The sequence below is a fragment of the Rhagoletis zephyria genome, unplaced genomic scaffold (assembly GCF_001687245.7).
Source record: "Rhagoletis zephyria isolate East Lansing unplaced genomic scaffold, Rhagoletis_zephyria_1.1 Rzeph_scaffold_01086, whole genome shotgun sequence".
Lineage (NCBI taxonomy): Eukaryota > Metazoa > Arthropoda > Insecta > Diptera > Tephritidae > Rhagoletis > Rhagoletis zephyria.
The window spans coordinates 89,645-114,593 of NW_016158170.1; the positions used below are offsets into that span (position 1 = coordinate 89,645).

The 24,949-nt window shown below is 35.7% G+C and overlaps 1 protein-coding gene across 1 annotated transcript in view; it reads right to left on the bottom strand.

Moving 5' to 3' along the window:
* Window positions 1-24,949, bottom strand: part of ana (anachronism) — a gene marked incomplete at its 5' end in the record, with an annotated part of 112,169 nt that overhangs the window by 83,005 nt on the left and 4,215 nt on the right. Inside the window, 2 exons of the mRNA XM_017615866.1 lie at window positions 1,140-1,200; window positions 1,268-1,580. Coding sequence (XP_017471355.1) covers window positions 1,140-1,200; window positions 1,268-1,580 — 374 coding nt within the window. The remainder of the gene's footprint in view (window positions 1-1,139; window positions 1,201-1,267; window positions 1,581-24,949) is intronic.

The following is a 24,949-nucleotide window of genomic DNA, read 5'->3' on the forward strand; positions in this document are numbered from 1 at the left end:
CAGCCCAAGTGGAAGGCTCCATCCCCTTTTCTTTAATTGCGGTGGGTACTCAAACTTCGCACAAAATCAGGTTTTGCTGTTCAATAAATGACTATAAGTGACCATCAGGTCAAGGTGTAGGGATGGTATTTTCAGAGATAGTAGTCGGGACTTCTAGCTTTAATTTAAGCCTAGTACCCTTTTGATTCTTTGTTAGAGCTTCTAAAATATTGCCAAAAAACCTCGATTTTTTGACATTTTGACCTCGTTTTTCACAAAATCTGGAGCTGATGGAAACCTTATGCTCATGAATTCGTAATCAGCACTGACAAGTCAATCGAAAACAGCTGTAACATTTGCCGCAACAAATTTTTTCACATTTTTGTTGCCATGTGTTATAGATCATAAGAAGAAGTTTTCTTTACTAGGCTCATAATTTTATTTTTAATTGTAAGCTTCAGTAATAGATATGTAAATAAAAAAGTAAAATTCGATAATAAAATGCTTTACTTAGACAGAAATATACATGTTAAAGCAATATTTAAACATAAAGTGAATTTTAAAGTTAAAAGTTACTTAAGAAAACGGCCCTACGTGTGTTTATATTTTCAATATTTTGTTTTTTTGTTTTTCGAAGCCGTCCCTGTTAATTTGGAAGAGTTTTTAACATTACATTGACTATCGATAGTACTATCGATGGTAGCGTTTGACCCTATCGATAGTATTGCTGGAAACTATCAACGAGTAGTGATCGTTTTTTTCTGAAACATGGAAACTATCGATGGTGGCACTATCGATAGTTTTACAACTCTACGTTCCAGTTTCCAGTGGACAATTGGATATTCTCAAACAAATGGGCACATTTTTTGTATGCAAAATAATCTGAGTTCTCCACTTGATAACACGTAGCTTGGATATCAATTTGAATTCGAACATTATTCAACTTTTATACAAAGTTTGGAAAAAATTGGAGAAAAATGTTTTACATCCACTTGAGAATCAAGTAGTATTTCTTAACGATTGCAAAAAATTTGAAAAAAAGTTTGCTTTGTGCATATTGGGATGCTGCTAATGGTTTGATCGAAGTTGTGCCAACTTACATACGAACAAGTGAGTATATGTACATATGTGTATATGTATGTATGTACGTATCTACAAACCTCGTTTGTTTCGGCGCAGTTGTTGTACAATAGAGACGGTCACACGTATTTGTGGAGTTAACTGTTGGAAAAAAAATAACTATAAATATATAATTTGTTCAAGTAGGTTTCAAAGTTAAAGTGTTTACCGTCAATGGGTCCCCACAGGTTTTTGCGGTTTTAGCATCGTCGTCACTGCTAGCGTTATCTTCATCAGTATTGTTTGGGTTAACCTTATATAAACGAAGAATAGCGCTGTCCAGATTTAAATTTTCACGCTTCGGTTCGAAGAGACTATCCGAGAAACGAATCGTTACGTTGTTGTCATGCATCCAAGAGCTCTCGGTGGAGTCTGAGTTACATATGGGATATGCTGCCATTTCGTGAAGGGGGTGACCTTGATTCTCATCAGAATTACTCGTTTGAAAAGCTGACTGTAGGCGATTCTTTATATCATTGATGCTGAAAATATAAGAAAAACCATTGTTTTTAATATATTACGAAAATGTAGCCCTTTTGTTAGAGACACACATCTCTACCTGGGATCACACGATTTGTACATTTGGCTAAAAATTTGTCAAATTCATAGACAAATCATGTGAACGCTAAATTTCATTTGTCATTTATCAGAACATCCAAATATGTATGTATTTGCCTTCTTGTGGCAAATAAAAAACAATCCTGGTAGCCAAATCGTATGAACGCAATGCTGCTACATAAGCCAAATAAAAGTTACGCAAATGACCAAATATCTGATTTGCCACTTGATGACAAATGCCAGTGACAAATATACAAATATTGTTGAGCGTTATTGCCAGTTTGTTAAATTGTTCGTGCTTGCGAAGCTTTGTGTTTTCCATTTTTGGTAAAATTTTAGGTTTTAATTTAATATTCGTAACCGAAAAACTTCCGAAAAATATCATGTTATTTGAAAATAATTTCAAAATATTTTTTTAAACTGAACATTTGAAAACATGTACTTTATGTTGTTGCGAGTAATATTCCACATATTGAAAAATATTTCAACAAAAAATGTTAATTAATTACCATAGAACAAACCTTTGGTCAGGTATATGCATTTCTTTAGTATTAAATATATTTTAAATAATATAAATAGAGGTCATTCGTTATTTCTGTTTAAACGCTATGTATTTCAGTCCTCTTTCATATGATACCAAATTTGTTTAATTTGGACAAGCCGTTTGTTTATTATCCGGAAAGGACTTTTATTTTGGAATAATATTCGCAACAACCCTGATATGTACATATTCGGCAGTAGCTGAGTGTGCAGAGAAGTGTGCGACTATTTGTAAGCTTTCATGAGGTCCCAGGTTCGTATGCCGGCAGACGAACATATTAAAAATATAATTAATTGATTATAATTAACTATGAAAAAGCATATGAGGCATTCTCTGCAAAAAAAGCCACTCGAAAAAAAAAGTTCTTTATTTTTTTGGCAATGATATATCTTATAGTATATGTAAAAACTAAAATAAAAAATATGGTGTTAGGTCTACGTAACGCGGAGTTGCCATACTGGCAGGGGTCAAAGTTTTTTGCAAAAAAATTTTCGAACCGCCGTAACTTTTAAACGAATGAACGGATTTTAAAACGACATTAGACTTTTTTGAACAAACTTTCCTAAACTTTAAAACTGTGTATCATAAAAAATTTTTTAAATTAATATTTCATAGAAAAAAATTTAATTTTTAACCTTTTATGCCCCCTTAGATTTTTTTCAAAAATACCCAAAAATGTTCCTTATTTCATCACCTTTTCACCCCCTAAAGGAAATTTTGGGACAGCAATATTTGTATGAGTTACAAATAAAAAACCCACTCAGCGCAACGCTCTCAATCCGAGCAATTTCTTTGTTTGCCTACAAATTGCAATAACTTATCAGCAGAAGAGAAAGGTAAGTAAAAAACAAGTAATTTTTAGCAAAAAAAAACCGACTTCAACTCCCATATAAAATATATATATATATATATATCTCATGATCTACTGATCGGATCTCAACCAGATTAGTATGGGACTACCTCTGAGATACTACCTTTCCGATGCAATTATCGAAATCGGTTGACGTGGTCCAAAGTTATGCGGTAACATACATAAAAAAAAAAAAAAAATATTCCGACGAACTGATAACCTCCTCCTTTTTTGGAAGTCGGTTAATAAGACAAGCAAACAGGATTCCTTAGATTTCAAACTGTCGCTAGGATGAAAAATCATTGATGTATGGACTTTTATTATCTGCATTTAGCGTAACCCAGGATTAACGACGTGGACGTAGCAAACATTTAATCCCTTTTTTTATTTCTATTATATTATACTTTTTTTGTATTCTTTTTATTTGTTTTTGGTTTTTTAATTAAAATTATTACGTACTTGAATCACGCTTTGGTGGAAAAACTACAGATTCTTCTGAAAAACTAAATGTTTTTAATAACAATTCTTCGCTACCGATAGGTATAAAAGCGTGATACTTTTGGGTGCCACTGATTCTTTTTGATGAAGAAAATCTGACTTTCAAGGAATTTTCGATCACATTGTGTTCTTCTTTTGAAGAAAAATACACGGAGGTCCGTTCAAGATTTTTCTTCGCCCAATTGAAAAGAGCTTCTGCTGTCAAAATTTGTTGGGAAGGTGGAAGGTGTAAGCTCGCTCGAGCTGCCAATCTTTTGAAATTTCCACCAATACCGTCACAAGGACCTTTCCCATGTGCAGTTTCATGGAAGTGCCATTAAGCATCCACTCCAAAGTCCTTCTTATGATTCAACAAATTAAGAAAGTTAAATCGATTCTTATAATGTTGTGCTGCTCCATCAGTAAAATATATTATTTTATTAATCGATAAACTTTGCTCCTTTAAATGTGTTATAAGAATTTTCTGGAAGGCATGCACAGCTACAGTATTATGCGTGAGATCATCAGAAAGGACAACTATACTATTATGTTCAATTTTCTGATTTTTAACATAATAGTACACAGCTGTATGAATGGAAACTTGATTGTTGTTCCAGTGGAATGACTGAGCAGCATTTTGAGCAACGAATGCATAGTTCTCTGCAAAATCACTTAGTAATAGCAGATGCTCTAAATAGCTTGCTTGCTGTCTAGCAACAAAATCGTGATTCCTTAAAACTGTCATTTTCTCATAAAAAGTTTCAACAAATTCATTACTATCCTGAACTTGAGATATCAACATTGAACGGTCTGTGCTTTCCCAAATTTGAAACTTAATTTTATCAATTTCGTTAGACTCGAAAATCTCATTTAAGTGGTCTTTTATAATATCAATATTATTTTCGCAATGACATTGAGGTGTAGCATTTTCACAGATTATGATTTTTAAGCAATCTTTATAAGAAGTAAGTTTTAAAACACTGGATTTAGACAAAGAGGGTATAGATGCTCCGTCAATCATTAAGCGCACATTTTCGTGGTAGGTACATACACAAACCGAATGTGTTCCACATGGTCCCGCAAGAACACAATGCTTCGTTCGCAATCGGGTGAAGGTGGAAAATCCGATCTTACAATTCGGATGTTCTAATTTAAAAAGGTAATAAAGCTCCGAAAGATTGCATAAAATTAAACGCTTCTGTACATGAACACGTTTTCCATCGGATTACTTTACAGAAACGAAATCTTTTTTACCTGGCAAAAGACGATTATTTGTGTCCGTTTCATACAAACTAATAACCAACGTTTTGATTTCTCAGATAATGAATTTCCACTAATTTTATCGCTTTTTCCTTCTCTTGCTTGTTTGACAAGTTGGCGTGAACATCCAAATATCTTTGCTACTTTTCTTTCTCCCCATAAATCTGGTACCAGCTTTAATAATTCATACTTTTCAAATCTACCAATCTGTGGATCATTGAATTTATTTCTTAGCTTTTCAATAATTTGTAGCAAATCAGCGGAAGCATTACCGTTATTAGTAGATTTATCATCCTTAGCAAAAGAGAAATCTGAATCAGATTCGTTCTCAGACTCAGATTTATTCTCATACTCAGAAGATGCAGAAGATTCAGGTTTAGATTTACGTTTACCAGTAACTTTAGGCCAACCTTCTTTCAAAAGCTGTTTACGACATTTGTCGCACAAATACAAACTGTGAGGTACGTTTCTTCCTATTTACTTTACGCACATTCTTATTTTTATGACATTTAAATTTAAAAGGATTATAGCACTTAACAAAAGGCATAATTAAAAAAGAAGCAAGTAATGAGTAGCGACAAAAAAATATTTACTGTAGAAAAATCTTCCAATGCGATAATCGTAGAAAATGTTACACTTTATTAGGCACGATACTTATAATATGAGTGAATAAACTCGGCTGTAAGAAGGCATACAACATTGCCACCTAGTGGAATTTTAGAGTACTTGAATTCTCCGACTTAAACTAGAATTATCAGTATTGGACAATTTTAAGGACTTTATTTTTCATTTATGGACATGGAATCTCTTATATTTCTTTTGCAAAATTCCTAAATAATAATTTTTCTCACATTTAGTAAAGCACGAAGGAAATAGATAATAATATAATGTAGTAGGGATGACAGCAGAGCATTTGCTCGGATTGAGAGCGTTGCGCTGAGTAGGTTTTTTTATTTGTAACTCATACAAATATTGCTGTCCCAAAATTCCCTTTAGGGGGTGAAAAGGTGATGAAATAAGGAACATTTTGGTGTATTTTTGAAAAAAATCTAAGGGGGCATAAAAGGTTAAAAATTTAAAAAAAAAAAATTAATTTTTTTCTATGAAATATTAATTTTAAATTTTTTTTATGATACACAGTTTTAAAGTTTAGGAAAGTTTGTTCAAAAAAGTCTAATTTCGTTTTAAAATCCGTTCATTCGTTTAAAAGTTATGGCGGTTCGAAAATTTTTTTGCAAAAAACTTTGACCCTTGACAGTATGGCAACCCCGCGTTACATAGACCTAACACCATATTTTTTATTTTAGTTTTTACATATACTATAAGATATATCATTGCCAAAAAAAATAAAGAACTTTTTTTCCGAGTGGCTTTTTTTGCAGAGAATGCCTCATATGTGAAGTTAAGAATAAAAAATTTCAGAAAAACAACCAGAAAAGTTTCCCAAACAATCGTGCCACTTTTCTTTTCACCTTTTATTCAGTTTTCGGATCCATTTCCGGATTTTTTGCTGGCTATACGCATATACGTACATGCATATACAGATTATTAAAGACGATCTAAATTACACTGTGTGACAAAAAAAATTTCTATACTTTTTCGACGTTCACATGTGTTGTAGATCTAATCGAGCAGAAAAATCTGCATACTCAGAATTTTAAATAACCCTCAAAATTCTGGGCTCAAGGCCAAAAACCGCGGTTATTCATAGGTTGAAGCATAGGTATACTTGCTCGTGACTTTATTCCTGTTTACCCGAGGAAAAATACGTATATATGTATGTGATTTAAGATAAGACATTCCGCTGCTTAAGTACAACAATGTATAAATTTTTAATTTGTCTTAAGAAATTGCGTACTTACTCGGAGAACGTACAGAGTATACGCATACTTTTAATTTCTATGAGAAATATTATTGCCTCTTTTTATAGGTTTTTTAAAAATCATTTAGAGGTCGCGACTTATCATTTTAGGCCAGAAAATATGGTTTCGTAGATTTACCAGTTTAGATTGTACAACATATTTTATAAAAAAAACGTTATTTTCTTACTTGATGCACTTATCTCTTAATAGCTTGACTATTTTCAATCCGATTTAAAATGCCCGATTCCAAAAGGATTCAACATGGTGCTTAAGGAGACCAAGCAAAATGTGTATACCAATTTTCCTAAAGTTTCATGAAAAATCGATTTTTGGCTTAAGGGCCATTGTATAAATAAATTTTGAGTAAATATTGATTAACTCCTTAGCCACACTATTAAAAAAATCTGCACAACCGGTACATACACACAAATAAATTCAAGGCCGCATTTTTCCTTAATTTGCTTAACTTCGACAATTTTTATGCAATTCCATTAGATGAGGTATCAATTTATTCGAAAATAAATATTATTTTAGATAAATACCACATATTTGGCAACTTTCATAGACATTTTTTAAATTAGCGATGATCAAAGTTGAAAAAATGAAGAAAAATAGGGGGTCATTAAAATTTAACCGATGAAAACTTCCAACAAGCTAAGTCCAACAATATACTGTTATACATCGTTTTAAAGGTTTATAAATCCTATTTAAAAACTTTAAAAAACGATTTTTTATATAAAAAATGGAGGGTTCATTTTCATGTTGTACTCGACCATACCTACAGCCTACACTAGGTTTTGTTTCGGGTGTATTTCATGACCTTTTTTGTAGCACCGTGTTATTATATATCATTTTAATGCCGATAGCCTTGTAGCTAGTGCTAAGTACTAATTGTAATTTGAATTATAATCAATAAAAAATAATAATAATAATATATCATTTTAAAGGTCTATAAATCCTTTTCCCACAACATGTTCGATCTTTAAAATTCAATGAAAAATAGTCATTCAAAAACTGATAAATGTACAAAATCGTGTTTTCTAGCCTAAAATGACAAGTCGCGACCTCTAACTGATTTTTAAAAATTCTATAAAAATAGGCAATAATATTTCTCATAAAAAGGAAGGAAATAAGGAGGTAGGGTCTTGATAAAAAAAAATACTAATTCTTCTTTTTAATTTTTTGAGGTACTACCCCCTGAAATGGTTACATATAAGGAAAAAATATTTATCATTTAATATTGACTCAATTGACCCAGATTAACACGTGTCACAAACGTGTTGGTATAATGAACCATGTATCGTGGTTCTGTGCGTTATTATATACTTACTCGTACATGTAAAAAGTCCTAAATATACATATTTTAAAGGGAAAAAATCAAACTTATTTTCCATTTATTTATGAATGATGGTGTGAACAGAAATAAGGGGGCAAGCCAAAGGCAGCACTGACGTAAAGCGATACTGTCGTTTTCTCAACTTGGACACGTTTGAGGCACGGGTTAGACTTGATTAATTGGGCCAAAATTTTTCAATAAAGGTAACCATTTCCAGTTGGCCCAAATCGCAGCAAACAAAACCAAGTGTAAAAAATTTTTTTCTCAGGTTTCGCAGATTTTTGATTATATCTGGATCATACATATTCTAAGGTATCGGACAACATAAATATTAACACGAATCTCCTTCTCTGTATTACTTTAAAGTTACTAAAAAAAGTATTCGAGACAAATCAGTGATTAGCTTTCAATATGTAAACAAAGTCGGCAGTATGTTTTAATGTAATGTAACAGCCCAAAAGTAGGCGGCCGCTGTGGTGTGGTGGTATGCAGTGCGCGCTTGCACTCCGCAGCGCCTGGGTTCAAGCCCTGTTCAAAGCAACGTCGAAAAAAAAATAGAAAAAAGGTTTTTTCACTTCCGAGTGTATTTTTGCCATGAAAAACATTTTTCTTCTCATAAAAATACAATCGCCGTTCGGAGTCGGCGTAAAACTGTAGGTCCCTCTACTTTGTGTGACAACAACAAGGCGTACGCGACAAATCGGAGGAGAAGCTCGGCCAAACACTAACATAGCATCAATCTATTATTATTTTTATTAACAGTCCAAAATATCAAAGAGTTTTTTGGCGCGGAATCCACCGGGCTAAAAAATTAGAAAATCTAGTTTTCTTCGAGCATTTTTGATGTTCTTTCACAATAAAACAAGTAATTTTTAGCAAAAAAAAAACCGACTTAAAAACAATATATATATCTATATATTTCATGATTCAATAATCGGATCTAAACCAAATTAGTATAGGACCACCTCTGAGACACTACCTTTCCGTTGCAAAAATTATCGAAATCGGTTGACGTGGTGCAAAGTTATGCGGTAACATACATAAAAATAAATAAATAAAAAATAAAAAATAAAAATATTCCGACGAACTGATAACCTCCTCCTTTTTTGGAAGTCGGTTAATAAAATAGTTCCCTATACTTTTCAATATCCATGTGTTTTCGGTGGAAAACTATTTGTAACGCAACAGTCTTTTTTACTAATTGAATTTTCAGGTAGGACTTTTTTTATTGAGAGAGAGAGAGAGAGAGAAAGAGAGGGCTCATTTTTCAAGCAACAATGTAAGCTATTCATCATGTTATTGTCCCATAGTTAAAATGTATGTTCTTTCAAACTTATATAGGCTCAGGAAATAAGAATAACAAACAGGATAATTATATTATTTTAAAAAGGAATGAGCCTGAAATAAGAAGAAGAACGACAAACGAAAAAAGAAGCTAAAACAAGAAGAAGATTTTCCGCTTAAATAACAAAAATCTGTTGGATTTATTTCACCTATTTTGCTAGTACTATTATTATCTTCCAAAATGCACTCTCGAATGGTGCTATAAGAGTTTTCCTGCAAGAGTCAGGGCCTCTTGAACTGCCGTGTCCTCGAATATAACATCGCAAAACAAAGCGCATTTTGAAGGGTAAGAATAGTACTATATGACATAGAGCAGGGGTGGGCAAGGCCGAGACCGAAAAGAGCCACATGTAAAATCTAAATGCCACAAAGAGCCACAAAAACCCCCCCTGTGGAGGGAAATATGAATACAAATTTTCCACCATTTAGTTTAATATAATAATGGTAAAAAATATCTAATGATCTCAAATATTTAAGATCTCTTTTCAGGGAATATTATTAGAGAGATCTAGGTTTAATTATTTTCGTTTCTTGCGATTCGATTTTACTTTCTCGAGATATACTAGTTTTAATAGTACTTCGGTATTACGTCGTAATCATTAGTCATCATAGCATGTGGAGAGGCTATTCAATTGTTATGAGCGAAAACTTTTTGTGTATTGATTTATGTATGTATTCTTGTAAATATTGTTAATTTTTTGCTTTTCTTAAATACAAACTGTTACGAAAAAGGCATCCTTTGATTAAAAAAAGATTTGGTTAAACGCTTTTTTTCCAAGTTTTTGGTGCTTCTGAAAATCAAAAGTTGGCAACACTGTTCAAAAACTATTTGAAAATTTGATGATTGTACCAGGATGCTGTTGCCGTAGTGGTGAAGTAAAGTAAAAAGTATTTTGGCGAAATTTCTTGCACTATATAAGTCAAAGCCGATGTTTGTGGAAGATTAAGTTCACGTTATTGCAGTTGTGAATTAAAAAAAAAAAACACTGTTTAATAAAATGGTAGAAAAATTATGAACTTTCGGCTCTAATCATTTCGATCTTTCCTGGACCTCAGTTGTAAAGAAATAAATATTGTACCAGCTTGCTGGTAAGTTAAATGCTTCGAGCCTGATTTAACAATCACTTGATGGAGCCAGCAAGCTGGTGTCGTATATTTCCCCTTTTATACAAAAAGGTTTTTGGTTGGATAAAATATTAGCTTTTTTCAGAGTTCATTGTTTTTCTATACCATTACTTATTGAAAATGTTTGCGTATATACTTATACATGTATATGTATGTAAAAAATTTGAGCTACCATTTTTAGCCTATAGTCATTTAGTAATTTTTTTAAAGAAATTTGGCTACCACTAAAAAGATTCGCGGCAAAACTGATGAGTTTGTCATAAAAGAAGAGGAAGAACTTTATCTGTAAATAGATCTAAGCTGGTCAGAACCACAGTCGTGGTATAGCTCTGTCGTCGCCAAAACAATTGTCTAATTCATCTAAACTCGTAACTCTCGTAACCGCATAAACCCTTTAAATAAACCGGGTTTCTGGTAAATGTTTTGTTACGTATTCTAACCGATGACGAAAACAACTATGCAGTTGTTGCAACTAGGGTTGCCAACATTTTCTTAAATATTTATAGTACTTTAAAAAGAAAATTGGAAAAATATAGTATACTTCAAATACATATATGGGGTATTCCCAACGGTGTCGTATTGTTGTATGTCGTAAACTTTAAACGCCTAAAATATGTATTAAGGGGGTTCGCAAAGTATCATCAAAGTCATATTATGAATTGTTGCAGTGTTAAAAAATAGTTCGTTGTCGTTTTAAGTTCTCTAAACATTTATTTAAGCTTTTAAAGTTTACGGCATACAACAATACGACACCGTTGTGAATCCTTCAATAGTATTTTATTTAAAAGAAAAAGTAAAAACGATTTTTAAGTGATGGAAATAGTTCTTCCTGTGAATGCCGAAGTTGTTGGAATAGAGAGTAGAAATGAAATAATTTTGAGTAAATTTGTTAATTATTTCTCAGTGTTTTTAAAATTATTGTACCTTTTTTGATTATAAACTCACTATGACCTTTTACTTTAAATAATGTTTCATTTAATAGTGTTATTTCAGTATAAAGGTCATTCATATTAGCACACATTTTTTCGTGCAAATTACTGAAATATATTATTTTTGCGTCCAACAGTATACAACACACCGACCGGAAAAATAGTACAATACTATATATTATAGTACGGTTGGCAACCCTAGTTACAACTAAGTTCAATATAGTACATTCCGTACGTTTGCTGCAAGAGGGTCATAATGCGAAAAAATAAAAAGTCGAGAAACACGTCTTTAATGTAACTCTCCAATGATTAGTAAAAATGACGGCATTTTTCTTCTAATGAGTTATTGTTAATCGATACTGCTAAATATGAAATTTTTGTGCAACATGGAAAAAGGTGGCGGTCATCTCTGCATACGTACCTCAAATATTTTTAATTTTTGTTCATGACTTTATTGTAACAAAGGTATGCTATATCATATCGTCGTTTAAAGTACAAAACCGCGTATCGTCATTCTGCAAAACCGCGTAACTGACATTGGCTGCCAAAAATTGGATTTGCTCACACAAGCCCTTGGCTCAATCCTTATCCATTCGTCCTGAAATATACTGGCCAGAAATGCGATTGCTTTATAAAAAAGAGAACTATTTTGAAATATCAGTGTTTTTACGCTCTAGAAAATAATTTCTACAATTCACATACGTGGTTTTGCATTTTGCTGATACGCGGTTTTGCATTTTGTTGATACGCGGTTTTGCACTTTAAACGACGATATATATGTATTCATATATGTATTTTTAGCTACTGGGGTGTTCTATTCTTCTTCTTCTTAATTGGCGCTGTAACCGCCTAAGCGATTTTGGCCGAGTCCAAAACAGCACGCCAGTCATTTCTCTTCTGTGCTAACTGACGCCAATTGAAAATGCCAAGTGAAGCCAAGTCCTTCTCCACCTGGTCTTTCCAACGCAGAGGAGGCCTTCCTCTTCCTCTGTTACCAGCATCGCGGCCCGCGTTGAATATTTTCAGAGCAGGAGCGTTTCTGTCCATCCGAACGACATGGCCAAGCCAGCGGAGCCGCTGAATTTTAATTCGCTGCACTATGTCTATATCGTTGTAAAGCTCATACAGCTCATCGTTAAATCGTCTGCGATATTCGCCATCACCAACGCGTAAAGGTCCGTAAATCTTTCGCAGAATCTTTCTCTCGAAAACTCCAAGAGCCGCCTCATCAGATGCTTTCATTGTCCATGCTTCCGCGCCATACACCAGCACAGGCATGATGAGTGACTTATAGAGTGTGATCTTTGTACGACGAGAGAGGACTTTACTTCTCAATTGCCTACTCAGCCCAAAGTAGCACTTGTTGGCAAGAGTGATTCTCCGTTGGATTTCAAGGCTGACATTATTATTGGTGTTAATGCTGGTTCCCAAATAAACGAAGTCGTCTACTTTTTCAAACTTGTAACTGTCAACAGTGACGTGGGTGCCAAGACGCGTATGCTCTGACTGTTTGTGTGCTGACAGGAGATACTTCGTTTTGTCCTCGTTCACCACCAGACCCATTCGCTTTGCTTCTCTATCCAATCCCGAGAAGGCAGAACAGACGTAGCCCTTGTTTTTACCGATAATATCGATGTCGTCGGCATACGCCAGCAATTGTACGCTCTTATAAAGTATTGTGCCTGAGCGGTTCAGTTCTGCGGCTCTTATTATCTTCTCCAACATAAGATTAAAGAAATCACACGAAAGGGGGTCCCCTTGTCTGAAACCTCGTTTGGTATCAAACGGCTCGGAGAGGTCCTTCCCTATTCTGACGGAGCTGGTGGTATTGCTCAACGTCATTTTACACAGCCGTATTAGTTTCGCGGGGATACCAAATTCAGACATCGCGGCATAAAGGCAACTTCTCTTCGTGCTGTCGAAAGCGGCTTTGAAATCGACAAATAGATGGTGTGTGTCGATCCTATTCTCGCGGGTCTTTTCCAAGATTTGGCGTATTGTGAATACCTGATCTATGGTGGATTTTCCAGGCCTAAAGCCACACTGATAAGGTCCAATCAGCTCGTTGACGGTGGGCTTCAGTCTTTCGCACAATACGCTCGATAAGACCTTGTAACCTATGCTTAGAAGGCTAATTCCGCGGTAGTTGGCGCGTATGGCGGGGTCGCCTTTCTTGTGGATTGGGCAGAGCACACTTAAATTCCAGTCGTCGGGCATGCGTTCATCTGACCATATTCTGCATACGAGCTGATGCATGCACCTCATCAGCTCCTCGCCGCCGTACTTGAATAGCTCGGCTGGCAGGCCGTCAGCTCCAGCAGCTTTGTTGTTTTTCAGCCGCGTAATCGCTATTCGTACCTCGTCATAGTCAGGCGGTGGGACAGCTACTCCATCATCATCGACTGGGGACTCGGGTTCGTCTTCCTCACTACTTTCAGCGCTGCTACCATTCAGTAGGTTATAAAAGTGTTCCCTCCACAATTTAAGTATATTCTGGACATCGGTCACTAGGTCGCCATTGTTGTTCTTACAGGAGTTCGCCCCGGTCTTGAAACCTTCCGTAAGTCGCCTAACCCTCTGGTAGAATTTTCGGGCGTTCTTCCTGTCGGCCAGCATCTCAAGCTCTTCGCACTCACGTATTTCGGCCTCTCTCTTCTTATTGCGGCAAATACGTCTCGCTTCCTTCTTCAGTTCCCTATAACGGTCCCACATGGCTCGCGTTGCGCCCGATCGCAGCGTGGCCCTGTAGGCGGCATCTTTTTTCTCTGCGGCTTCTTGACATTCCTCATCGTACCAGTTGTTCTTTCGGGCTCGCTGAAATCCAACTACTTCTTCGGCGGCGGTACTTAATGATCGGGAAATGTGGTTCCACTGCTCGCGTACGTCGGATTGTTGAAGAGTGCTCTCAGAGAGCAGGTGTGTGAGTCGAGTGGCGAATAAATTGGCCGTCTGTTGTGATTGCAGCTTTTCGACGTTAAGCTTTCCTTGCATTGTTGGGCGCACATTTTTTGCTGCACAGAGGCGGGTGCGTATCTTGGCTACAACAAGATAGTGGTCCGAGTCGATGTTTGGCCCTCGGAGTGTACGTACGTCCAAAACGCTTGAAGCATGCCTTCCGTCTATCACAACATGATCGATTTGGTTTCTCGTTTTTCGATCTGGAGACAGCCATGTAGCTTGGTGGATGTTCTTATGCTGGAACCTAGTACTACATATTACCATATTTCGGGCCCCGGCGAAGTCGATCAGCCTCAGTCCGTTATCGGACGTTTCGTCGTGGAGGCTGAATTTTCCGACAGTGGCGCCAAAGATCCCTTCCTTGCCCACCTTGGCATTAAAATCGCCAAGCACGATTTTGACATCGTGTCGGGGGCAGCGCTCATATGTACGTTCCAAGCGCTCATAGAAGAGATCCTTGGACGCCTCATCCTTCTCTTCCGTCGGGGCATGGGCGCAGATGAGCGAGATGTTGAAGAATCTAGCTTTGATGCGGATTGTGGCTAGACGTTCGTCCACCGGGGTGAACGCCAGTACTCGGCGACGGAGTCTCTCTCCTACCACGAATCCAACACCGAATTTGCGCTCCTTTACGTGGCAACTGTAGTAAACGTCGCAAGGCTTCACGCTTACTTTACCTTGCCCCGTCCATCGCATTTCTTGGATGGCGGTGATGTCAGCCTTTGTCTTCCCGAGGACATCAACCAGCCGGGCAGAGGCACCTTCCCCATTAAGGGTCCGGATATTCCAGGTGCATACCCTTAAATCATAGTCCTTTATACGTTTGCCGTGGTCGTCATCAGAAAAAGGGGGTCTCATCCGAGGCTGTTTGTTTCTTTTCATTGGGCGGGGTTTTAACGTGGCGGGACCCAAACCCAGCGCACGCGAAGTTTTACGCCTTCTCACTTTAGCTCGCTCCCAAACGGGTGTTTGGTTGCTACCCAGAGGATACGTGGATATAAATATCCGGACGTTGTGAGCTGCGATTTGAACCGTACGCACAAGAATCGCTTCTGGCCACTCCCAGGTGAATGGCAGTCAAAAGTTTTCCACTTCTGCGCACGGAACCATCCTCCATTACATGATTTTTTTCAAAAACCGGTTTTCGAGTTATTCGCGAAAAGGTAATTTGAGGCATTTCACGTCACCGCGGCCACCTCTGTGTTATTGGAGTAATTTATGTCGCTATCAATAAATTTTTGCAATAAGCTTCTCAACCGTTATGTTAAATTATGGAGTTCTTACGATTTTTTGCGGATTACATATTGAAACAAGGTTGTCTACTTTTTTGCAAAAGTTTAACCCATCAACTCGAAAAAGAACGGGTCTTTTTGACCCACTGTTTAAAAAAATGGCTTATAGATGGTTAAAACTTCCACTAAAATATTAAGCGCCAAATTTTTCTAAGAAAACCCGAATGTAATGATAAAAAATACTATTTTTTACCAAAAAGGCGGAACTATAACCCTTTGCAGAAAATGTTGCGATGCGAGGGAGCAAAACTTTCCTGGGGTTTGACCACCAATAAGGAATGCTAACGTAATTTTCACACAGCCACCTAGTACTTGTATACGTATGTGGGACCCCAGAATAAAATAATTTACGAATGTAAAAATTAGCAAAACAACTGTTTGCTTATTATTAAATGTCTGTTTAAAATATTAAAAAAAAACATACCCAGGAAAATCAACTTGTCTTTGTTTTATCTCTAATTATTGAGGAGTTAGATGGAATGAGTTAGAGGAACAGAAGCTGCTTCTGTTAAAACTGCTTTCTGAGATATTGGCGTTAAAGTTTTTGATGTGTTATAACTTTCTTGTTGTTGTAGTAAAAAAGTAGTATTATTGTAGTATTGGAAAGAGTTGTCTGCTGCGGAAAAAAAGCGTTAGATTACCAGTATTCGACCCTAATTTAACTGTAATAAACGCTTTCGATCGAAAAATATGTTACCTATGTTTACTCTGAGTTACGCTCTTTTTGGAAAAATAAAGGAGATCATATTCGTATTCAGCGGCCCAAATTATGCAAAAAAACTCCTTTAAAAATGTAATTTTCATTACGTAAAATTGTGTTTTTAAACGAGTAGTATTTAGTTCCTTCAAACGATGTATTTCAATGTGCATACATCATGAAAATTTTGTACAAAATTCCTAGGCGCCGAACGCCGCGCCGCCGCCGCCGCCGCGCCGATATTTTCGTAACTCGGCGGCGGCGCGTGAGGAATGACAAAAATCGGCGGCGGCGTGGCACGGCGGCGTATACGTCTAGTAAGTATCCCATTTTGCCCATTTAGGTACTTAAAGTTGGTATTAGAGACAATGTTTTTATGTAAAAAAAATATAGACAATGTTTTTATGTAAATTAAAAATGCTATAATCAAAAAAAAAAATGTTTAATTTTTTTTTTGTTTTTTATACGTTGCACATCAATGTAAAATAAGTATAATAGAGCCCATAATAAGATTGATTAAATACATTTTTTTCATTAAGTTTCGTTAAAAAGTTTCCAAGATACAGTACTTTAAAGAAAGGTATGTATGACGCTTTCTTAAAATTTAAGCAAATTATGCTGCACGTATATTCGTGTCACCTAGACCTTCAATCTCTTTAATTTTCATCCAAATCCTGTGAGGTCGCGCACAGGTTATGAGACAAAATAGATAAGTAACGTAAGCTTCACTTCTCCAGTGTGGCCCAGGCGCACTTACTTTTTTTTANACTAACCCCAAGAGCTTTTTTAAAAAATCTAAAAAATCAACCTTAATTTTTAGCCATTTGGACCTTGTACTTTATTCTACTAGAATTCGATGGGCTACAAAACTTCATACTCATAATCTAATTAAAAACTCGAAATTTTTACGAAGATTTGTTGATTTTTTTTTTAATTGCATACATTTTTAAGGCAGTGTCACTCGATTGGTACATTTGTACAAATTTGTGCATTTTTATATTAGGCTACTGGGACAAAATACAAAAAAAATTGCCTTTTTTTGTAGCACAATACAGCAATCTTCTATTGAAAAATTTCAGCAAATTATTTTTCATGATTGGGATAAAGAAAAATATTTGGATATTCACACAACTGGGATATGATTTGCACCAAATCTCGGCAAATACCCAATCGTGTGACACTGTCTTTAAACTTGTATTTATACGGATGTTGTTAAAGAATGAACTATAAAAAACTAACCAAAATTAAATAACAACAAAAATAATATTTTAAAACTTGGCAAAATTTGGTGCGGCTTTAATTTTTTCGACTACTGTACATAAGTTGACTATGATTACTCGGCCGTGCAATCATAGTAGCACAATGCCACTAATATTTGACTTACAAACAAAATAAGGGCAGGAATTTAAAAATTTCAACCCTGTTTGTGTGAAATATTTTATTTTTATCAGTATTTTTCTTTTAATAAATCTATGTTAAAATGAAAGTTAAAATAAAAAATATTTTGTCAGACGAGCATTATGGATGAATACTTGAGCCGTTGCAAAAGCTGAGCGAGTCACGCAACCTCGCCCTGCCTCCCGGAGGGTGCTAGTGTGGCAAGCGAGGCGTATAAGACGGCGAGACGAGCATGATGGTGAATGTGTGAAGGTTGAGCAACTCGAGCCGTTGCGAAAGTCGAGCGAGTGAGCGACCTCTTACGTCATGGAAGAGCAAACGACAGTTCTACGATTTGCCGATAGCTAGCGGATAACGACAAGTGTGCAGATCTCCTTTGAAATGCATGTGCTCGGCTCAAAATTTCAGGGCGAGACGATAACGCAACTATGATTTGACGACAAGTGTGCAGATAGCCTAAGGTGGCACCGTGCGGCGTCGCCAATTATGTTTAAAGTTCGCGACGCCGCCGCCCCCGCAAATCAATCGGCGCAAACATCTTGTATATAGCATGTAAAATTAATAGAAATGCTACTACTGACCAAGCATTGCGGCCTACAAGCTTTTAAGTATGTACAGATTTCCTTAAGTAATGCTGTGCAAAGTTCTTCATTTGCCTGATAAATGCTTAGATAGATGAAAGGACTCACAGGTGTTTTTACATATTTAGGCACTTAAGTACATAGATACATGCATATGACTTACATACCATATTCCTTTTTCATGTTATATGTACGTATGTACATGCACGCGCATTTAGAAATTAGCTTCAATTCAGTTGAGCAATGAAAATAATCAAAGTGACGATCTTATTAAGGCAAACATCTCTTTTCTATCTTTATTTATAGCTTTTCTTATTGCCTCCATGACTGTGTGATTTGATGCGTTGGCTGCACGTTCATTCATTCAAGTCTGTCCGAGCAAGTCAACTTGTTGACTAGGGGCTAGTCGCTTGTTGATTTTTCAAGAGTGTAACTCAATTGCTTTACGGCTTTTTTTGCATGCTCAACTATCTGTCACGTGTATTTATGTATGTATGCATGTTTGACATATGAAGTACGTATACGGTGACCATATTTATGGGAGCCGAATACCCCTGCAAAAATCGTTGGACCATGTAGTCTATTTGTGGTATAGTGGAGTACGTACAAAAGTGTTCCTCTGTCATGCTGTAGCGGACCAACTCGTGTCTCTGCGCCAGCTTATTGTTTGTTACCCGATCAGTACTCGTGTTTTAACGAAATGTGATTGAAGTTGAGCATTTGAAAGCACATTTGCATGTCTGGCTGTAGCTGAACTTGTAGAGATGCTCGCTGTTATTTGTTAGCTCCCAGCATGTTCGGGTTTAAATGCCGTCAGAGGCAACATGTAATTTTTAATTTTTGTTTTTGGTTTTTATTAATTTCGAAAAAGCATCTCAGAATTGAAGAAAAAAGCGTCTACAAACGAAAAATATATAACAACATTGCCATTATTAATATGTTGGAGTAGTTTTGTGCTACTCTGCTGTAATGCAGGGATTGAGTATATGGTCCTGCCCTAGGACATCGCAATGTTAATTGGACCATATTTTTTATATGAATTGTGGTTAATTTAAGAGGTACTTCTTGGTCCTTAGGGAGTACACTTTACACGTATGCATGGAGTAGTCGCGATTTTTGCAGGGTACCCCTGAAACAGCATCCTTATAGTAACATCTCAAACTTGTGGCATATTTTTCTCAAGATTTTCAGGACGCGAAATTTGTTAAAAAAATTTGTTAAATTTTAGTATTATAAAGTGTATATCTCTAAGGTCTGATTATGCACACTTCGCACAACCATTTGTACCAGAGCACTAAAAGTGTAACTTAAGAAAATGTGAAGCAAAATCTAAACTCAACAGATCACTAAGTTTTTAAAAGTTCTGCTAATTTCTGGGTAATGGAATACATACAAAATACATACAAAGTACATACGAAATTACAGTTTGAAGTTTATGCGAAGTTGTGCGAAGTTATGCGAAGTATGCATAATCAGACCATAAGACTTTTTTCGCATTTTTTTTGGTTGACGGTGTAACGCAGTTTTTCATAAAAAGTAAGTATGTATCTATGTTCAACCATTTCTTTAAAGGAGAAGCAAATGAGCATTACTTTCCTTTTGCACTTTATTAAACTCGAATTTAATGAGCTACAAAACTGCAAGCCAAATCTTTTTTTCTAAAGATTCTAATTAAAAAGTTGGAAATTTTGGTGAAACATTGCAGAATTAATTTTTACAGTTTTTTGCACAATGTCGTAAATTTGGATTTGTACGGGTTTTGTTAGGAAAAGGGCTTTACTTTCATAAAATAATAATAATAAACATTTAATAAACTATTAATTTATATTTTGGTTACTGTATGTTTATGAAGCAAATTACGATCATACACCAACATCACTTCAAACTGGGTAATAGGCATGCCATTTGAATGAGCTGTAAAGGCGTCAAAATATCTTATACCGAATACGGGACAAATACAGCACATTGAAAGAAATACAGAACATTCGGCGTCCCGTATAAAATAAATAAATTACCAGGGTCAAAAAAGAGGACTGTCCCGTATAATACAGGACGGATGGTCACCGTAAGTATATACATAGTATATTATGCGCGTATACATGTATGTCCATTCATTTCGCTTTCCAGCGTGCCAGTTTGTGGGCTTGTATTGTCGATTAGTGTTGCTGCACGCCTGCCTGTCTGGTCGTCTGGGTGTCTGTCTGAGTCTGTGCTTTCTGCGCCGTCTGCTCGTTTGCGGCTTCTGGCCCACTAAGCGCTTGCGTACAATTCATTCTTGTTGTTGCCAAACAGTCACAACAAATAACAGACATGGCTAGACACTGTCTCGCCAGTTGCTCTTCATTATCATAAGCGGCAGCAATAGCAGTAACAACGACAATATCAACAGCTGCTGTGGCGGCTGCAACAATGCAAAAGTTTAACCAACAGTAACAACGCCACTTGCCGGTCGCTGCCGCAAGTTTTAACCAATAAGTCCCCTGCCTTCCCAATCCTTCCTTCGATGTATAATTATCATATCTTTCCCTTAAAGCATCAATTATTTGCGTCCGAACAGGTATTTTATATATATACATGTACATACCCAATAAACATTGGGTTTGGTTAACAATTCGATAACTAATGCGGAATAGATTAGTATTCGATTCGAGAACTAGGCCACTCTCCAGCAGCGTTATCCAATGTATTTTTTCTTCGTTATGAATTCGAAATCCAGCCCATTATCGAATTGAAAATTTAATTAGAGAGAGTGATTAGAAGTGTACTCGTACGCCCAACTATCTAAAGTTTTAGAAAACTTTTACTGGTTTTGCGTTCTCGTACCCAAAAGACTTGCAAAGTAGGGGAAATTGAGAGAGCAAAATGTGAAAGAGAGCTGCAAATTTCTACTGGAAAAAATTTTCCCAGCTAAAACTTGCAAGTAAGAAAATCAGCTGATCACAAATACATGTTTGTAAATAAACAAAAGAAAATATGGCCTTTTTGAGTTATTTATTGCAAATTTTATTATTAATGCTCGTATACAACGAAAAAGTGAGTAAATTTAATAAGCACAACGTTTGTTGGGTTTATTTTTCGTTAATTTGCTATTAATCTCCAGTTTGCTTACTTTAGTGTGTGCTGACTATGGTTGCCGTATGACATTTTTCGTTTGTACCATCATTTTCCTTTAAATATACCAAAATAGATTTGAACGCAGCATGCTAATTATTTTTTTGCTGAAGTTTTCGGTTTTGGTAGTTTGGTTGTTGAAATTCAAATTTTATGATTTTAAAGCTACATCTGTAGCTATATCTATTACATTTTTTTGGATCAATGATGGGTGTTTGGAGGAGATACTCTTGTGTTTGAATGCGTCACCATGTGATATCACAATAATTATGAGAAAAATAACTTATTCATTCCGATATAATTAATTTGTATTTTAAAAAGGTTTTTCTTATCCAAAACTATTCAATTGTATAAAATGCCAAATCGGGGGAAAATGTACCAAGCAGAAAATAAATTGCCAAATTAATCACCAGTGGGAACTGTACAAGTGATCAGCTGTTTCAAAGGTTGAAAGTTTTTGCAAATTTTGCGTTCTCGTACTTCTGTTGATAGTTCGTCTCTTTTAGAGCGAATACTGCTAAATTCTCAGAACTTTTGCTGCTGGAGAATTTTGCCCTCTCAATACGAGTACACACCTATTGTCTTATATTTCCCTTCGAAAATGAGTTACTGCCGTCCCTAAATTGGAGCGCCAAGCGTTGCGTTGTCCACTGTCAACGAGTGTCAGCGCGCGCTATCCCCAAATCAACGCGTCGTAATTTTTGACGTTTTCTCAGGCCCTCTCGTTTTTATTCTCGTTTCCTCTTTTACTTTTTTGTCCTTTCTCTTTCTTTCCGTCTTCTGCATCCAACTTCAACACGTAACGCCCTGTCAAAAATGAAAATTCCATTTGCTCGGCGTTAGCGTCGCGTTATTGTGGGATGTTTCATACAAATTGTATGGGCATGAGGATTTTTGACAGTTGCTTGGCGCTTGACGCGCCAATTTAGGGATGGCAGTTAGATTCCACTTTCTCTCTTGTTACTATGGTTTTTATTTTTTTTCCGATCCCATCTCGTGGGTATTTCCAATAAACTAAGAAGGTTGGAAAACTAAGATTGCTTATGAGTTCGTTCTCAGTCCGATATGCATATTGGATATCAAAGGTAATTTTCGAACGTTCGCCAAAATGTTTATAGGGTATTTATCCCCTGCAAAAAATTTTGCGTTTAATCTCTAAAGAGAGATTTCGGGATTAGTCTTAATCGGGTACAATTGGGTATTGATTAGTCACAACTAGCCTCATATGGGTATTATTTATTATACATATGTATTTAATAAAATAATTTATCCGTCATTCGAATATTTTTTCTTTGAATAAACAAAGTTATTTATTATTTACGAATAAAGAGAAAAAATAATTTATTCATTTGTTATTCGTCATTCGAATAAATTTCGCCCAACTCGGGCCCCAATTGGCATAACTCCAATTTTAAAATTTGGGATTAGATATATCACTCCTTGGGGTTAGTCACTATATAAGGAGTGACATGTTTCCAAACGGAAAGGCGACAAAATTCCAAATTCCTCATGTAATTGTGCAAACCAAAAGAATTTAAAATGTGCAGGCCCGTCGAGAGGGAGGGGGAAAGGGGTGAATCCCCCCGGCCCCTGGCTTCTTAAGGGGCGCGAAATATCGGAGCCATAAATTGTTATTATTTTTTACAATGCAATTGCTCCTTCGTTATTGACTTTTATTATAAATATATTCTGATTCGCGCTGATTGTTTCTGACTATAAATAAAAGAAAATTATCATATGCCCAAAATGCGTACTGTTACAATGCGTTTTGGCTCACAGTGCTTTTCAACTACCGCTGAAACTCGCTGTAATACAACTTTCGGATAGTTTTTCTTCATGCATCTTAAAGCATAAGTATGTGGTAGTATTTAATATATGCCTCAAATATATTGTACCTCCTGTACTTTTTAAAGCAGTTTTATGTTATCGAAAAAGTCGGCTCTCCTTATATAACTAGGGCTGCCAGATGTCCCGGTTTTCCCGGACATGTCCCGGTTTTAGACTATTTGTCCCGGTGTCCCGGTCCAACCTTAAAATGTCCCGGGTTTTGTTTAAGTGTCCCGGTTTTCGATTTGATTGCATAAATTTTGCATAAAAATGACTACACTGAGAGAAAAAACGCGTTGTATTATTAAGAAAAATTTTATGAATTTACTGGGGCAAATAACGCATAGTAAACATGAATATTTTTTATTTGATTATCGTTTTGAAATGTTCGTACTTAAAAACAATACTTTCATATCACGCACACGTGGTGTTGAATCAAACTGAACATTTGAATGCACATTTACATGTCTGGCTGTAGCTGAGTGCACGAAGATGCTTGCCACAATTTGCTAATTTCCAGAGCGTCAGGGTTCAAATCCCATTACAGACAGCATGGAATTTAAATATATTTTTTTTAACTTAATTATGAAAAAGCATCCGTTAAGTGCAAAGCGCTTCATTTTAATATTGGCGTATTTCAATTGAATATTTCTATACTAAATACTAAAATTTGTATACTTAAATTTATTACGAGTTGGGTTGGTGCTCTTTCATATGCGATTTTTTTTTTAATTTAGCACGTTTTGCACAAGCAATAGTTGATGATTAATATAAGTATGTACCTAAATACGTTAAAATCACATGCACAGAGTTTTACAATTATATTAAGCAAAAGCCAGAAGTTTTGAAACAAGCTCACAGCAACGAAACAAATGACTGATATTTTAATGTTACCTTGTATTTAATTTTTTGTTCTTTCGAGAAACCTAGATTACTTATAAGTACCGTACCGTACAAAATTATTGGCTCGGAGACTCTTTCATCTGATCAAAATTTCTAATCAGATCTTTCAGAAAAATTTTGAAAATGTAGCTTTTGAGCCAATTAGTAAAGTGCAAGTCTGAAGTTACCAGAAAATTTCTTTGATTTTTTACAATTATTTATTTTTTGCTGACAGTGTCTTCCACATATAAAAAAATGTGGAACGTAGTTTGTATGGAAGAAACTCTCAGTAAAAACAATACCAAAAATCAACTAAATTCTTGTGGGCTGCAAAACTTCATTTTCAAAATTTTTATAAAAAAGTCTGAATAGAAAGTTGCGAATTTGTATGCAAAATTATTGCATTTTCCCGAGTTTTGCACAAAGTTAGTGATTTTTATTTTTATGTTTTCTGATGTATTTAGTATAAACTGTATTTTTATAAGGAACAAAAAAGGTACATGCATTGTGGAAAATTCTCTGTACTTTAGTTGTGATAAATTGTTTTGTTTTGCTGGCGTACGTTGTAATGATCTCATCATCTCATGTTTTTATGTTTTTTTTTGTCAAAATAAAATTTTACTACATCCTTTCGTACGTAATTTTTGTCGAAACGAAATGGAAGGGAGGCCTCTCCCCCCTTAAGTGTCCCGGTTTGGCAACAGAGATATCTGGCAGCCCTATATATAACTCAACAACTAGGTATTTATTGAACTAATGAAATAAATTTTGAGGTCAATACTGTTACGTTACCTGTGCGATATACATACGTGTAAATTATAAT